The following is an 18338-nucleotide window of genomic DNA, read 5'->3' on the forward strand; positions in this document are numbered from 1 at the left end:
GTCGAGCTATGTGTTTACAGTTTATTCCAAATAAAGTTGTTTTCCTTATCCTTGAATAACACCCAGAACAGAGCAACATACTCGTGCTGTATGAGCGCCTGCTTCGGAAGCCATGGACTCGCAAAACCAGTGATGCCTTGATAAGTATGTAAATGGAGATTTGTCTTGAATTTTATCCATTTTCAAATCTTTAAAAATTAACTTACAGGAATATTATGGTCTCGTCTTGTTTAATTGCAAGGGGGGGGGGGGTGCGGGGAAGTTGGTTATCTCTACTGGAGGCCTGATAATTCCAGTTATTGTGTGTTAGGGGAAATGAATTTTGTAACTTGTAAACCAAGTTAAAGACATCTTTGCTGAGCAGGCTTTGATGTACTTTATTATGTATATAACGAGTTATTGACGATGAAGTCGCGGCTTCCCATCGTTGTTGAACTTTGTTGCACATGGATTGGTGTGAGGATTTCATATGCCAAGGTATCATTTCTAGGTGATGTGGATCTTGGAGCGAGGATGGCACAGCTTTCTGCACAAGTCCAGGTCTGTGCTGTTTGTGGGGAAATTCTGTCAAAATGGCCTTTCATTTCTGCCACCTTATCATGGGTATTTATTTATTTATTTATTTCCTGAAGCCTTTTCTTCACACTTTCAAAGACAGATCTTCATTTCCATCCGATAGACTATCTCTCTCCTCAAATTTTAAATACTTCTATCGAAGAGCAACGAGGAAGTAATGATGACAACTGCATTTTGGGAAAAATGATTGCTTGGTGAAATTGCTCATGAAATCTGCTTTCACCAGATGTTGCTTGTTTTACCACTCGTAGGCCCAACTCATGACTTTTGTGGTTATTGCACATCATTTCAAAATTAAATACATCTTGCCAAAGGTATACCAAACAAGGATGGATTGTTTAAATTGAGCAAGGCTTTTGCAACATAAACATTTCAAGATAATTATAGGAGTCCAAAAATGATTTATTGCAGAGAAGGATTTTTTTTCAAGTTTTTTTTTAAAGTTCACTGCATTTAGTTATTTAACCCATTTGTTTGTTAAGAGGGTAGATAGAAAAAGGATGCACAAACTAAGGGAGGGGGTTGATGGGTAAACAGTCGGTTGAGGTGGGCTGGGCACCTATTGCAGATGGTGGAAGAGAGAATTGCAAAGAAAGCAGACAGGTTGCGGGAACACGGTAGGGGGGGAAAGAGGTAGAACTCGCCTGAGATGGGAAGATTGTGTGAGGAGGAATTTAAGTAAGATGGGGGTGGCGGGAGAGTGGAGAGTTGGCTCGGGGTAGAGAGCCGTGGAAGACTATTGAACAAAAGGTAGAGCAGTAGCAGCTTGGTACCATTATATCTCCCCGTATCAAGGGAAATGAGGAAGAAAAAGAAGAACTTTGCAACAATAACTCACATCTTGTCTTTGTTTGGGCTCATAAGCAATGATTTCTTGAATATAATCTTTCAAGGGCTTGTCAGTTATAATCCACAGCATATTTTACAGATTTGGGACACATTTGAAGCTGAAGTTGCACCACAAACGTGTATAGATGCCTGATTGGAAAGGTTCAGGTGCAATTATTTGATTACCCAGTGGATTTAATTTAGGGTCATGTTCCCAGTGTTAAGTATCCTCTCAAAGTGGAGGGTTTATCACCCGAGTGCAATAAGCAGATATGTGACGCCTGTCATCTTCATTTCGGATGAAGACTACTTTGTAGTCGAAACGTCAGACCTGAGCCTTGCTTACTGTGCAGTTCCTCGGTGGTGCCTACATTTTTGTAATACGGTACGAGAAACACCAGTAGTGGGGGTGGCGGCGGGGGGGGGGCGGAGGGGGAAATCTCATGTACGTGCTCATCAAGCAGATGGTGATTTCCTAATATTGTTTTGTTTGGGTAGATGGAGCAATTTCATAGTAAATGTAGGATTGTAAAGAGTAGTATGGTCCGTGGACGAGCAGGAGACATGTCTATGTAATTTTAGTCGGGAAACCGTCAGCTTAAGTTGTAGATTTCCTCGCATTTCATTTCCTCATGCTTTGATTTATTTTCATTATTACGCTTTTATTTATTCCTATTATGAATACTTGATTAATGTCCATTAAACCCCTATTTATTGAGGTTGCTTGTGTCCGTCTATTTGTTGTTGGTTCCAGTACAAACCCTTGTCCTCCGTCCTGGTGAACGCCTCTGTGGTGCATGCTTCACCACCTTCTGCCCCCCCCCCCACCCCCGCACCTTAATCTTTCAGGAACTCAGCTGTTCGCCTCCAAGGGATGGGATACTGTTAAGGCCTAGGTCACATTTGCCACGGCGGCCGTGGGTCTCCAAAATCTGCGACTACTAGCAATTATACGGCAGCCGCAGTATTTCCACGGTCACACAATGTAGCAGTCACATATGTTTTTATTTTTTGGGGAGCCGCACGGCGTATTTATAAATTGTGGAGATCGAAAACGTGGGTGTGCTGTACGGTCTTTGATTTGATGTCGCACGGTGACTTTAGGGCGTTGCTGCGGCGGCCATAGAATTTTCAAGGCAGACGCAAGGTGCCCGCAGGGGGGCCCTAAGGCGAACGTGCGGCCAGACGGACGGTAATGAATGGGTATATATACCAGTTCTTTTTTTTACTGATTTAAAAATATACCAGTATATATAACTGAATATACTATAACTATAATATACCGTGGTGCCCCCAGAATCCGAACGCCCCATTGTTTGAACAAATTGGAATCCGAACAATTTTTTCGAGAAAATTTTGCCCTAAAAACCGAATACATTTGAAAAAACCGAACACAACGTAGCGTTCATGTTTGTTCACGTGTCTCCCCCACCTGTTCGAGCCGCATCTTCGCGCTTTGTTCATTCAGTTCGTCGGTGGAAGTACTCGTGAAAGCATCTCTCGTGTGTCGATCGATACTTTAGGCCTCAGTCACATTTGCTCTACGGCGAGGATACGGCGGCCGTACGCCCTCTGAATTGACAGAAACGTGCGGCGGCCGCAGAGAAACTGAGGTGGCCTCAAGGTGGCCCTACCCCATTTGGCTATATTTTACAGGCCGTAAGGTCGCCGTGGAATTATAACGCGGAGTTATAACTTTTTTCATTTCTACGTTCGCCGTAGAAATTCGACAAGCCGAAAAAAATAATAATAATAATAATTAACCCATTCGTTACCGTCCGTCTGGCCGCACCTTCAGCTTAGGGTCCCCCTGCGGGCACCTTGCGTCTGCCTTCAAAATTCTATGGCCGCCGCAGGAACGCCCTAAGGTCACCGTGCGACATCAAATCAAAGACCGTACGGCACACCCACGTTTTCGGTCTCCACAATTTATAAATACACCGTGCGGCTACCCGAAAAATAACAAGGACAAATGTGTCCAAGGGCAGCGTCCAAAACCTAAAGGTTTTGTCGGTTAAAAAAAAATATATATATATATTTTTTTTAAAACAGCAACAACAACTTCCGATATTTCGTCACGTGCCTTCATTAAGCCAATAGCGAAACCCGTCATAATGTATTTACGATATATCGTGTATTTACGAAATATATAATATATTTACGAAATTACAACACGATAAATGGAATAATCTTTAAATAGTAACGTCAACTTTTCGAAACTTGAAAGCAAATGTCCGAATATATTTAAAAGTTCATGATAGACGCTCTCAAAAGGCACCGTCGATGTGAGGATGTGTATATGTGCCCAGTGTTTAAGGCGATCCGGATCTTGTATTTACAAGATCCGAGTCCGAGAGATTAAGGTTTTGTCTTCACAAGAAGAACAAGAAGAAGAACAACGTCAAGCTCTCTATGAGCAGCATTCGCTACGCGAGACGCTGCTAAAAACATATGTGACTGCTACATTGTGTGACCGTGGAAATACTGCGGCCGCTTTATAATTGCTAGTGCCCGTACATTTTGTAGACCCTCCAGCTGCCGAGCCAAATGTGACAGGCCTTACCTCGTGTATTCACCTTCATTTGTGATGTTTGTTTTTTTAATCATCTTGTATTTTAATTAATAACAAAAAAAGCAATCCGATCACGTGGTGTGACGGACTGTCGGGCAAGGATTGAATTTCACAGCAAAACCAGTTGTAATTTGGAATATCCATGATTACGTCAGCCCGATGCGTTTGATGAAAGTGATTGTGGTTCTGCGGGCATCATGTTTGATGAGCTGCCCTGGGGGCAGCACTCTCGCAGAGTGCGCGAGCGATCGGAACCCAGGCCCGAGCTCGAGCCTGTGTGGACCTTTGGATGTGGTGATTGTACCAGTTTACATACAATACACCGCCACCGAAGGTCATTTACTCATCTTATTTTATCTTAAACATGGGGAATTTCAGTTTAAAGTGTCTTGAAAGTGGGTTTTCTTTGGGTCCACGAACGGATTAATTCACTCCATTATTTCTTATTGGGAAAATATTTTTGGAATCCAAACTTTTTGCAATCCGAACAGCCTCCTGGAACGAATTAAATTGGGATTCTGGGGGCGCCACGGTATAGGCAAACACCTATACTCCGATCTCTAGCAGTAGCGCACGGTGGACTCACGGTCGACGCAGACTGCCACGGAGGCCGTACGTAGGTGCACGGCGGGTGTAGGGGAACCGTGCGTCGACCCTGCGTTGCCCGCAGTTAGTCACAAAGACCGCAAGGCCACCGTACGGCGACCATGGAAATAGTGCGGCCGCCGTAATTTTTTGGGGGTTGGGAAAATTCATTTTTCATTGAGAAGAGCTCAATGAAAGTGTCTTGAAAGTGGGTTTTCTTTGGGTCCACGAACGGATTAATTCACTCCATTATTTCTTATTGGGAAAATATTTTTGGAATCCAAACTTTTTGCAATCCGAACAGCCTTATGTCAGCCGCACGAATAACGCAAGCCCACCATACGCCCTATGTACGGTCGACGTGGAACACATCTACGTCATAGCTTGGCTTGTCAAATTGCTGCGGCGAATGTAGAAATGGAAAAAAGTTATAACTCCGCGCTATAATTCCACGGCGACTGTACAGCCTGTAAAATATAGTCAAACGGCATAGGGCCTCCCTGAGGCCACCTGAGTTTCTCTGCGGCCGCCGCACGTTTCTGTCAATCCAGAGGGCGTACGGCCGCCGTATCCTCGCCGTAGAGCAAATGTGACCTAGGCCTTAATGGCCACAATTATTCCCGAGTTGTGGGGTTAGCTGTGAAAAGCTTGGCCCAAGTCTTTCATGAACCGGCTGGCCAGGTGAAGGTTTTTGCAGGAATATGTAATTTGTTCAGGGTCCTGCCAATAGCTCGCAGACGGGACACCAGTTTAACATCAATCTGAGAAATGGCACACGTTGATGAATCACCCTGCCTATGAAACACCAGGATGACACTGGTATGACGGCTGGGTTGGGATTCAAACCCAGGCTAGACAGCTTCGAGAAAAGTGTGCACAGCTCGAAGCCATCCTGCCAGCCCCCGTGTTAATATAATTATCATCATTATGCATTTATCATCGGACGGAATTGACCGATTAATTTGTGGTTATAATAATTTTGACGAAAAATCTAACTTGGATGACATAGATGCTGGAGTCAGGATTGGAGAAAGATGCATCAAGAACCTAAGGTATGCAAATGATACCGTTCTCTTGTCAGAAAGTAAAGAGGACTTAATGAAACTGCTGCAGCCAGTGAAGTAGGAAAGTGAAAAGGCTGATCTTTATTTAAACCTCAAAAATATTGAAAGTTTGTCAACTGAGAAGATTAACGTGTTCAGAAGGGATGTGTGTTCCATCACCAATCAGCTTAGAGAGTGTTCGCCAAGTGGCTTGCTATATTTTAAGCACTTCAGCAAACGCTCCAATGAAACGGTTGATAAGGAATTGCTGGCTTGGCAAGCGATAGGAAGCTGATTGATAATATAACGCACCCCCAATGGATGGGTTAAAGGCTGCAACCAAGCTGTGTCTGCCAGAACTTCGGAAAGCAGTGCAAGATAGGGATGTTTGGAGACATCTCATCATGAATGCCACCAGAAATCGGCCACATGTGCCAGAACAGCACGTCGCTGCGTCCACTTTCCACTGGTACTCCAGGGGTCTCCGTCTGGCCATCCCCCAGGCAGATGCCAAGCCCATCGCCATCTCCTTGAGATGCCGGTCAAGCTGCTGCAACCACGCGGAACGTGGTCAGCCCATTGGCCTCCTCCACTCACGAGACTCCCTCGCTGAGAGAATCTGGTGAGCAGGATCAGCGTCAGGAAAACGAGCCACATGTCCATACAGCTGCAACTGACGCTCATGGACGGACTATGCAGGCAACAAATCTCATTCGAGTCTCTCTCAGCAACCGCTCGTCGGACACAAAATCCGACCAGTGATTGCCAAGGATTCTCCGAAGAGACCTGGTACCAAAGGAATTAAATCTACATCTCAGATCCTTTCCAAGTCTCGCATCCATAGAGCAAGACTGGAAGCACCAAGGACCTGAAGACTCGGACTTTCGTCCTCCCACAGAGGTATCGGCAGCACCACACCCCATGATCCAATGAATCCATGACTCCTCAGGCCCGACCCAGACGTCCATTGACCTCTGACTCACAGCCAGCAGAGACATGAATATCACTGCCAAGGTAAGTGAATCTCTCCACGACCTCAACATCGTCACCACAAACAGACACAGACAGGACAGCAGCATCCAAGATGTCATTGAAAGCCTGGATCTTAATTTTGACCCAAGAAACCCGTAATCCCAGCAGCTCTGACTCCCCATTCAGCACCCTGAGGGCCCCCAAAAGGATATCTAAAGTCTCTGCAAAGATGTCTGCATCATATGTGAAATCAAGGTCCAAGATCTTGATATTCCCAAACGATGCACCACAGCTTGATCTCTCTGACATCCTCCGAGGATCCAGTCCATACAAGTGCTGAAAAGTGTGGGGGCCAGTACACACCCCTGACGAACTCCAGTAACAACTGGAAATAAGTCAGACATGGTACCACCACGTTTCACAGCACTCTCAGTCCCAGAGTAGAGTTCAGACATCACATCGATCAGTTTTGGTGGCACCCCACAAAGACCAAGAATCCTCCAGAGGGCATCCTGATTCACTGAATCGAACGCTTTACAGAGATCAACATAAGCTGCAAGCAGCCCCTGCCGAAACTCTCGTCTGCGTTCGGTGAGGAGCAAGGATACGGTCAATCGTTGACCTCTTTGGTGTGAAGCCTGACTGTTCTGGACGCTGATGCTCAAGCAGATGGTGGCGAACCCTATCAAGAATTATCCGAGCAAAGACCTTGCCCGGCACTGAGAGCAGCTTCACCCCTCGGTAGTTGTTGCAGTCTTGGTGATCACCCTTCCCTTTCCAGAGAGGGACAACAAGGCCCCTCTTCCAATCAGTTGGGATGATGTCTGTGTTCCAGGCAGAGCACAAAACTGCATGCAACGACATGAGTGCAGCATTTCCACCAGCCTTGAGAAGTTCAGCATGGATGCCACAGATCCCTGGAGCTTTACCCCATTTCAACCGGTTTCACCGCAGCCCGTGTTCCACAAGCGAAGGTGGACGACAGTTGATTGGAGGGTCAGCAACACGGATTGCAACACCCTTGACGTCCAACTCGACAGCTGGTGGATCAGCCTGGTACAACCGCTCGAAGTAACTGGCCCACCGGGCCTTCACTTCAGACTCCTCTGTCAAGAGCCTACCACTCTCTGCTCTGACTGCAGTGCTACGAGTGATGGGCTTGGATGAACGCAATGCGCGAATTCCCCTGTAAGCGGGATTAGAATCACCTGTTCACAGGTGATGCTCTACCCCCTCACAGATTCCTCGCACATAGGCCTCCTTGTCCACCCTACGTGCACGTACAGTTTTACGCCTCAGCTCCCTGAACAGCTCAGCTCTACCATTCAGCCTGGCCCTGCGACTCTGTTCAATGGTATCCAGTGTCCCTTGAGAGACAAAATTCTTCTTTGCCCTGCGGTGAGTTCCAAGACATCCATGGGCAACATCAAGGATGGTGGTCTTGAAGGCACTCCACAACTCTTCAGGACCCCGCAAAGCACCCAGACCCCCCAAATGTCCCTCAGCCTGTTCGCAAACTCCTCAGCTACCCTCTCATCCTTGATGTTGCCAACATCCAGCCGAAGCTGGGATGGTACCATTCTCCCGGATTTAAGGTGCAGCTTTCGAGTTGCTACAACAAGCCGGTGGTCAGTATTGAGGAACTCAGCATTCCGGTAGACCTTGCAGTTCTGGATCATCCTCCAGCGACCATCAACGAGGACATGATCAATCTCCTTTGCCACACCACCAGCGTTGGAATACTAAGTCCAGCGATGAGCTTGTGGGTGCTGAAACCATGAACCAGCCACCTCAGTCCATGACTTCTTGCAAAGGCAAGGAACTTAGTGCTATTCTGGTTCTTAGTTCCTGACCCATGGGTACCAACACATGTCTCATAACCACCCCTATCAGTTCCAGTCGATGCATTGAAATCCCCCAAGACTAGAAGTGTATCTCGTCTGGGGCACTGATCAACCACAGACTCGAGCGTGGCGTAGAATGCGTCCTTCATGGTGAGATCACTCGCCTCAGTCGGAGCATCGACAGAGACCAGGGAAATGACACCTAAGGAGTGACGAATCCTTAGTCACATAATACGTCCGTTGACCGGTGTTACCTCAGTTATCATTGGGGTCAGCTTATTGGACACAGCAACAGCAACTCCTTGAGTATGGTAACCATCAGAGCGACCAGACCAATAGTAGGTGTAACCACCCACCATTATCTCGCCGCAATCCGGTCTCCGAACCTCAGAGAGAGCTGCAATACCGATGTCCAAACGCTTAAGCTTAGATGATAACAGAGACAGGTGATCATTCTCTCTTAGGGATAGGACATTCCAGGCACCCACCCGAAGGGACCGCCTCAGGTTAACCCAAGGAGACCGCCGTCTGGTGGACGACACTTCAGCACCACTCCGACACACTCTCCTGCAATCTGACCCGGGAATGTTACCCCATGGTTTACCTCTGATCATCAAAGATTGGGGGTCCCAAAGGCTTTGCCCCAATCCTGTCATCTGGTGAGCTGTCCTGCGAAGGAAAGCTGCACAGGAGGTACTCCCACGGAGTGGGTTTTCAGATTTCTTTGCGTTTTTGTGTTTTGCGGAATGAAGGGTTTTACGGTGGCCGGAGTGCAAATCCTGCCACCAACCTCCTAATAAAAAAGTAACCAACTGCAGGAGGACGTCCACAGACACAGTTGGGCACTAGATATTGATGGCCGTTGGCTCACAAGGAGCTCCTCCGCCTTTTGATAGGTTTTGTTTTTAATCCTGCTCGGTGTCCATTTCCAAACATCCTCCTCACCAGAAAACGTGGTGGGGGAGACAGTTTAGTCGCCGACAACTCGACCATGGAACAGGTTAGTACAGGTTTACATGGTACCTGTAGCAGGTCACAGATCTGACCTGACCTGACGGTTGATTCACCGTTTATGCGTAGATATCCATGCAAGCAGCTTTGTGAAGTAAAGATCGTTGTCGCTTACTCTGGAGGCCTAGCAAGTCGAGACGGCTCTGATCCGTTCATCTGAGGGAGATGCGCTAAGTATAAAATGTCTGAAGCATGTCGCCTTTCCTCCAAACTTCTTCCGGTTTTATCATGTCTGTTTAAAATTGTAACTATACACTGGACAGAATTGACTCAACAATTTGTCGTTATCATAATATTTATGTCCCGAAAGTCCACCCCATGAAAGTCATGATAACCGATTATACACCTCAACACGGACTTCATCCAAAGCTCAAATCACCCTTGGGGAGGAGGGGGGGATTAAATTGCTACAACCTCTGTCATGTGATGCTTAGTAGTCCTGTCAAGTTTGGCTGTAATTGGATAAGTAACGACCAAATGTATTGTGGTCAAAAAACACACACACACACCAAATTGCATATTTTAGTAAGATGGATCCTTCCAATGCCCTCAAGTTTTTTTTTTTTTTTTTTTTTTTTTTTTTTTTTTTTTTCTCCTTCAGTTATTCAGTATGTGAAACATTGAACCGACCTCACTGGGTTTCAGATGTCTTCCAAGCCAGAAGACTTGGTGGAAGCCATTAACATGGACCTGATCCACCTCTGCTCTTTGCTCATGTCACTCTGGGGTCAGTTCTTGGATTCCATGACTCTGCAGCCTGATGTGAACCTTTTGCTGACCCAACAACACCACGATCTGAGGGTATGACCCGAACTATAATTACAAACTGCAGTTTTAGGTCCAAAATTGCTGATTCCATTTCTGAAGAAAGATTTATTTGCTTGTCCTCATTGTCTGCTGTTTGTTTGTGCAGTTGTTTCAAATGAGATCTTTCCATTCAAAAATGCAATTTTTGATGAGGAATACAGAATGTCAATAAACTTCATTTTAAAACCCATAATTTTTTTTTGACACTCAAGATCACATGGATCACAGGTATTGCCATATTTGTTTTTCTTTACTTGCGTCCCTCCCACCCCTCACTCCTCTTCCACCGCCTTACCCCCACCACCGGGAATAGGTGAGGAGGTTTTCAGAGGCTTTCTTCTTTCAAGAACACACGAAAAATTCTGCTTTGGAGAACCCAGAAACGCAGTGAGGCCGTGCCTTCTTTCACACCGCCGTGCATTGGTGATTGTTCACAATGTGCAAGTGGGATAAATTTAATCCTTCAATTTGGATTCTCTGCACAAATGTTTATTTCTATTAAACAATAAAACCTTATTTTTCTGTTTCACATTTTAAGAGATTTCCTCTTCTTTTTTTTCCTTTTTCTTCTGTTCCCCCCCCCCCCCCAATTCTTCACCACCAAACACTTCCAAAAATCATTCGATGCAAAAGTGTAGAATTTTATTGTTTGCCCTGGATCATCAGTGGAGCTATCCTTGCCATCCATCTCCATAGGGTCCAACAGCATTCGGTGGTGGCCACGACGGTGCGGAACTCGAACTATCTGGCTTTGTTGCCGCCACTCCCTGTGGAATGTACAGCTGTGGATGGGGACTTCACATCTTTGCCAATTATATTTGAAGATCGCTACGTAGTTTCATCTGCCTTGGGTAATTTTTCAAATTCTCTTTGGGCAGTAATACCTCAATGCTAATTTGGTTAATTTACAATTATTACATCTCACTTTTGACAGTGCTGACATATTGTCATAGACGGAACAGTAACAATTAAATTGTTTTTCTTTTCCTCCTCCCTTAACCCCCATGTTTTACAACCACTGGTTTGAACCTTAACTGTGGATTATAAAGCTATGGAGAGCAACCAGAGATCAGAAACGGCTGTCAGGTTGAACTCTGGGAACAAGACACTAGACCACAATACAGATTCCCACATGCACTTTCGACAGCCTGGAACTTCCGTCACCGATTCAACATCAGCGATCTTTCCATCAGAGAAAATAACTAGCTGTACAAAGAAGGTACAATCTGTTGGAAATAAAATGGATCAGGATTTTGATGCACAGTGTGTGCCATTAGCATCTCCATGTGCACAAAAGGACGGCAACGTGGTAGGACCAGCAATCAACTCTCAAGGCCTTAGAGATTTTGAATATACTTCAGACAAAACCATGAAGGACCTCACACAAGCTAAGCAGATGCATGCTGAGAAACACACGATGGCCACTGATCCGCAGTTAACATTTTTTAGGAAAGACGGAGACCCAGCAGGAAACATTGCATCCAAAGGTCAGAATAAATCTGTACATGGTAAGGATGCGGTTCGGTTATCCGACGGCACTGACGGCTCATATTCCTTACCGTTTGATCAAAAAGAAGGAGATCTGTCAACACGTCACACAATTGAGGCTTCTCCATGCTTGCCTTGTAATGATGGGAGCATTTGCCACTCAAGCTTGAGAGCTTTCCAGCAACAATCATCTCGAACAATGAGGTCCTGCAATGACCATCTCAGGAAGGTGTCACTTGTTACAGACTCTGGAATAGAGAGTGAACCAAATTTGAGTCAACAGGATCTCCAGTACAAAGGCATGGAGGAAAGCAAGTTGTCTGTAGCTCTAGGACAAAGGCCTGCACCCGACGGAACATATCAAATGTCTAATCTGCAGAGCAAATGTGCTTCTCAATTACTATCTTCTTTAAATTCCATAAACTCTTTGCCATTGGATTTTGAAAATGAACGTTCTTGCCTCAGTACTTGCAGCCCACGTTGTTTAATCCCAAGGACCGAACATGTATCTTCAAATAAATTGCTCAGGCGAAGTTCTTTGATTGTGCAAGCTGATGCTGCAGATGAGTCCTGTTTTGGCAAACGAGAAAGTCTTCGGCCTGGTCAGAAACATCCAACAACCAAGTGGGATTTGACTCGAGAATCAAGAATGCGCTTTGGTGCACAAAAACCGAGGAAGAAAAACCGCTCACGAAGCAGCAGTGAATCTGATAAAGCATCGTTTGAACAATCAGAAATTTCTCGATACCATTTGGAACAATTTTGCTCTGGAACTGGCTCAGCAGTGAAGGCGCTCGGTTTTAATAGTGTTTCGAAGTCTAAGGATGATAAGCCAGGTCTTAATGTGGCATCTTCATTTCATGATGAGCTTACTCAGGGACTTGTCGAAGATTACTTTGGTGTAGGTAATGAGAATAGCCTGCCTCACCAAAGTCCCAATGCTGCTGTGAGTGCTGTGCACATCTCTCTTAAAGATGCTGATATGATGAAGGGACTTGAACCTGAAATTAGAGACAACATAAATTGTAGGGCAACCAATGTCCTACAAGGCAAAGATGTTGGACCATTGGTGCAGCAAATGGCTCCAGAGGTTATTGGCTATTCTGTATCATCAAAATCTACCTACCTGCCACTGTCCACCACATCCAGTTTTCCGGCTACCTCATGTGGACTGTCCAGCACATCCCACATCTCAGATATGCACAGATCATTGCTCTTCCACCCTGAGCATCTCCGTAGGTGAGTGTTTGCGGTGGTGGTTGTGACTCTGTTGTCAACTTTGTGCTTTGATTACTGGATTGACCCTTTTTAAGGAAATTGTCAGTTTATTGCAAAGATGTTTCAATCTTCTGATGATGAGAAAATATGTAAGGAGTTTACAAAATGGATAAAAAGAGTGGCTACACGTACTGTATCTACACTATAAAAGTGAATGTGTATATGTATTTGTTTATATATGCTTCAAAAATTAAAAAAAATACATGCTGAACCAAAACAAACCAAATTTTGCATGTTGCCCAAGGGTACCCCAAGTATAGTTTCTGTCAGGGTAGCATATCTGGGGGAGTGGGGTTCAGGGTGGGAGGAAGACTACAATTCTATGTGAAGATGTATCAGACAGCACGACCTGGAGTTACAAATCATATTCTTGTGTAAAGAAAGTTTTAACAACACTCTCGTAAGGTTGAAATCTGAGTGAGAATAATAATTTTTAGATCCTCATGGAGGATCTCTAAGTCTTACTCGCGTTGTTGTTCTTGTGGACTTTTTTTGTTTCACAGCCTACAGTTTTCATCGAAACTTTCTGAAGCTTGCCATATACATATATATGTAAAAATACCCTGCGTAGACAGTAACCATCTCCGATTTTGAAAATTCCTCCTGGAAAAAAAGTTATGATGTCAAAATATCTCCGCTAATGGAAATCGCCTAAAAAATTATCTCCGAAACCAGGCAAGCTTTTTGAATTCTCTTTGCGGGAATCGAACAGGGCATTAGTAGAGATGAATTACCGCACATATGATACATCACTATGACGTCATATAAATTTTTTTTGACGTCATTCCTATTTTTTGACATTTTTTGTTTTTTGTTTCATTTGTTTCACAGCCTACAGTTTTCTTCGAAACTTCCTGAAACTTGGCATATATATGTAAAAAATACCCTGCGCAGACAGTAACCATCTCCGATTTTGAAAATTCCTCCCTGAAAAATAGTTATGACATCAAAATATCACCGGTAATGGAAATCGCCTAAAAATTATCTCAAACTCGGCAAGCTTTTTGAATTCTGTTTGCGGGAATCGAACAGGACATTAGCAGAGATGAATTACCTCACATATGATACATCACTATGACGTCATATCAATTTTTATGACGTCATTCCTATTTTTTGACATTTTTTGTTTCACAACCCAGAGTTTTCATCGGATCTTCGTGAAACTTGCCATGTATATGCAGAAAGCCCACGCGCAGGCAGTAACCATCTCCGATCTTGGAAATTCTTCCGAGAAAAAAAGTTAACGTCATATCGCCACTAATGGAAATCGCCTATACCATTATCTCCGAAACTAGTTTGTTTCACAGCCTACAGTTTTCATCGAAACTTCCTGAAACTTGGCATATATATGTAAAAATACCCTGCGCAGACAGTAACCATCTCCGATTTTGAAAATTCCTCCTAGAAAAAAAGTTATGATGTCAAAATATTGTTACGAATTTGGAATTTGATCGCACACAACATTCAGGTTCCTTTAGCTCAGTTATGTCGATAAGTGCATGTTCCATAGATAGCTCACCTTCCATTGTTTAATGGGCAGAAATCGATTAAATGCCCTGTGATTTAATTTAATAGTTAGGGAGCGATCACAACACAAAGGAAGACGCCCCTCCCCCTCTTCTGTGAAGAGGAAGAAGAGCCCTCCCGTCCCGCGATTCATGACGTAAACAACTCCCTCCCACCCGCGGTTGTGTGGGCACGAGGGTATAAGTCACGCCGGGAGCGGGGGAGGGGCGGATAGGAATAAGAGGAAGACCCTCTGCCGGGGTTGTTTTGGGCTTGGCTTGTAGCAGGCCTTCGGGTTCTGCTTGGCTTGGGTTCGGGTTGAAGGCTTTTTGGTTCTGCTTGGCTCGGTTCGCTTTTTGGGCTCTGGCTTTGTTCGGAAGAGAGGTGGTTCGCTTTTTGTGCTTGGTTCATCAGAAGAGAGTTGAGCTGGTTGCTCGACTCGGAGTTTCTTCGTTGGCTGGTTTTTCATCGGAGGAGCTGGTCAGGTTGTCATGGTTCTTCTTCGGTCTGGTGGTCGAGGAGTGTCGGCCTGGTTCAAGGGTGCTCGAGCTGGTTCGAGCCTGTTGCTCTGCTTTGTGACCTGGTTCGGCTGGCTTTTCTTAGTTCGGGGAGCTCTTTGTTCTCCGCTTGGTTCCCGGCTTGGTGCGACTCCTTGGCCTCATCTTGGAGGTGGTTCTTCAGGGAAGCGACGCATCGACGGGAAGGATCGGCGCCTTGTCTCACCAGCACGTGTTCAAAAGCACGAGGGGATTGGCTGGAGCTCGGTAAGGATCGTGGCTCACGGCGATTGGATCTAGCTCGCTCTCGCTGGAGCCCAGGTCCGAGCAGCTTGAAGACCACACGAGGTGGAGAGGTTCGAGATAGGTTCTGGGTTTCAGCTCATCTGTCCCTCTGAGCTGAAGTCTGTATTAAAGGCATCAGCCACCATTTCTTGGGTGTGTGTGTGTGCGTACGAGTGTCCGTGGGCCCGTCTAATAAGTAGGAAGCTGTCAAGTGCCTGTGTTGTATTTGCTTTACATTTCATAGGAATCGGCTGTCGGTTTTTGGTCGTGTCCTGTCCCCTATCCCCATTCATTCATTCATTGCTTGCATGCCTGTGTTCAAATAAATGTTCCCCATTGTTGAATATCACCTGCTCGTTGCGTCCCTTCCTCCATTGACTGCCATTAAGCGTTTGGGATATTAACTGGCTTTTAAAGCCGATAAAACGTACATCTGGTCCGACGGGGCTTGGCGATATAAAACCGCTCAGCAATCGCATACGCGACGAGCTGCTTAAGCGGCTCGTTTTCGTGCAGGTCCTGTTGGGGTATAAACTCCCGGCATTTCTGTCCACGCGAATAGTTAGGTATATCGATAATTTGGCGATTGACCCTGTAGCGCGTGGAAGGAAAGGTTGGCTAGTTTATGGTGTTATAAATACACCCGTAGCTGGATTTCGGCGTTGGTCCGGAAGCGACTACTGGATTGCGCGTTCGGTGGACGCGCGCCCTGGATTGGGTTGAAAAGGTCGTGCGGACGCCAAACGCCCGGAAATCTTCAACAATAGCTCCGCTAATGGAAATCGCCGAAAAAATTATCTCAAACTTGGCAAGCTTTTTGAATTCTGTTTATGGGAATCGGACAGGGCATTAGCAGAGATGAATTACTGCACATATGATACATCACTATGACGTCATATCAATCTTAATGATGTCATTCCTATTTTTTGACATTTTTTGTTTCACAACCCAGAGTTTTCATCGGGTTTTCGTGAAACTTGCCATGTATATGCAGAAAGCCCACGCACAGGCAGGAACCATCTCCGATCTTGGAAATTCTTCCGAGAAAAAAAGTAACGTCATATCGCCACTTATGGAAATCGCCAACACCATTATCTCCGTAACTAGTTTGTTTCACAGCCTGGTGCAGTTTTCATGGAAACTTCCTAAAACTTAGCATATATATGTAAAAATACCTTGCGCAGACAGTAACCATCTCCGATTTTGAAAATTCCTCCGAGAAAAAAAAGTTATGACGTCAAAATATCTCCGCAAATGGAAATCGCCGAAAAAATTATCTCAAACTAGGCAAGATTTTTGAATTCTGTTTGCTGGAATCGAACAGGGCATTAGCAGAGATGAATTACCGCACATATTATACATCACTGTGACGTCATATCAATTTTTATCAACTATATACAAATATATGCAGTGAGGATGACTGATAAAGATGAGTCACAGGATGTTGTAGAGGTAGTCTCGAAGCTGTCTCACTTGGATTTGAATATCCGCCCAGCTATAAACTGTCATCTCGGTATTTCACATGCATGGTGATTCTTCAATGTGTGCCGTCCCTCGAATGGACGTTAAACAGGGAGTCCTGTCTGCCGACGTTAGTTGGTGGTCGTTAAAGATCCCATGGTGTTGTTCACAAAGAGTAGGCAAGCGACTGCCAGCACCCTGGCCAAATTACAAATTCCTGCCCTCACCTTAGTCGAATGTCAGGCCTGGCCAGCTGGTTCATGAAAGACTTGAGCCAAACTTTCCTCAACTCACCCGCAAGAACTTGGGAATAATTGTGGCCATTAAGAAGAATAAGAATAAGAAGTTGGCTGACGAAGGTGATGTTAGCTGACTTCCAAGCAAATGGAGGATGTCCTCGTGCGTACAATGCCACATCTGTCAGAAAATGTGAAGAATCAAATAATTAGACACCTTCAAATGTGATCTTCCATTAGCCATGTTTCAAGGTTCTTTAACATGAAGAGAGGAACTGTTTATGACATCAGAGGACATTATCAAGCCACTGCTTCAACAAGAGATATGCTAAGAAGCGGATGTCCCAGGATAACCACTCGCACTCATGACCGATACATTTGCATGACCCATCTATGCAATACATGGCCATGGCCTTTCCTAGGAAAGCCAGATTTCAAACCTTGCCTCCAAAGCCTGTTGCCGACTGGGAATCCTCCGTCATGCAAAGTCCTTCCTCGGCCCACCTGAGCTCCTGACTACTTACAAAGCTTTCGTCCGCTGCCTGATGGAGTATTGCTCTCCCCACTGGGCTGGTGCTCCTGCCTCCCACCTTTTTTCGGCTTCATGCTGTGGAAACCAAGGTGTTTAGGATCATTGGTATCTCCCGCGATGAGGCTGAGTCTGGGCCTCTCACTCTCTCACCGCAGGCTGGTCGGTGGTCTTTCTGTCTTCTACCGTCGACAGGTACATCAAAATCAGCACAAAACAAATGACGAGATCCAGTCACGCAGATCAGGATTCAAGTCGAAAACATCAACTCAACTTACACACAACACTTCCAGCTCAAAAGTGGTCCCAAATGTAGCCTACGACAAAGTACAACTGATCGATTTGATCTGCCAGTTTCTGATGACCCACATTGTGGACAACCAGACCAAACTGGTGAACACCGGAAAAGATCCTACACCAGTCCAAGTATGGAACAATTCCACTTTCCAGAGACAGGATCTGAAAACACACCATGAAGAAGCAGATGTCATCATCATCCATCACTTGGTTAGAATTGTGTCAGGTGTCAGTGGTGACTCGCACATCACAGTGGTCTGTGACTATACAGATGTCTTTGTCCTGTTGATTCATTTCCACCTTGAGGAAAAGATGACTGTGGATGTCAGCATGGAGAGTCCGTGTGCTGGGAGGGCGAACGTAGACATTCGCTAAACAGCACTGAAACACAAAAGCATCGCTAAATGTCTGCCTGCTGTACATGCTCTGACCGGATGCGATACTGTGTCGTATTTGTTTGGCATTGGAAAGGCCACAGCCCTGTGGGTACTAATGGGCGGACATCATCCCACCTAACTTGGTC

The 18338-nt window shown here is 45.3% G+C and overlaps 1 protein-coding gene across 5 annotated transcripts in view; it reads left to right on the forward strand.

The window, feature by feature from the left end:
- LOC147012718 (protein FAM135A-like) overlaps window positions 1-18338 on the forward strand; it is a 151136-nt gene that overhangs the window by 58394 nt on the left and 74404 nt on the right. For 4 of the 5 annotated variants that reach the window (XM_085853821.1, XM_085853824.1, XM_085853823.1 and 1 more), the window contains 6 exons: window positions 67-144; window positions 491-540; window positions 10077-10232; window positions 10552-10625; window positions 10935-11089; window positions 11288-12965. In XM_085853821.1, coding sequence (XP_085709947.1) covers window positions 67-144; window positions 491-540; window positions 10077-10232; window positions 10552-10625; window positions 10935-11089; window positions 11288-12965 — 2191 coding nt within the window. The remainder of the gene's footprint in view (window positions 1-66; window positions 145-490; window positions 541-10076; window positions 10233-10551; window positions 10626-10934; window positions 11090-11287; window positions 12966-18338) is intronic. The other variant, XM_085853822.1, reaches the window with a different exon arrangement.

Source organism: Eptatretus burgeri, chromosome 14, assembly GCF_056783735.1.
Source record: "Eptatretus burgeri isolate ZD-2024b chromosome 14, Ebu_testis_v1, whole genome shotgun sequence".
Lineage (NCBI taxonomy): Eukaryota > Metazoa > Chordata > Myxini > Myxiniformes > Myxinidae > Eptatretus > Eptatretus burgeri.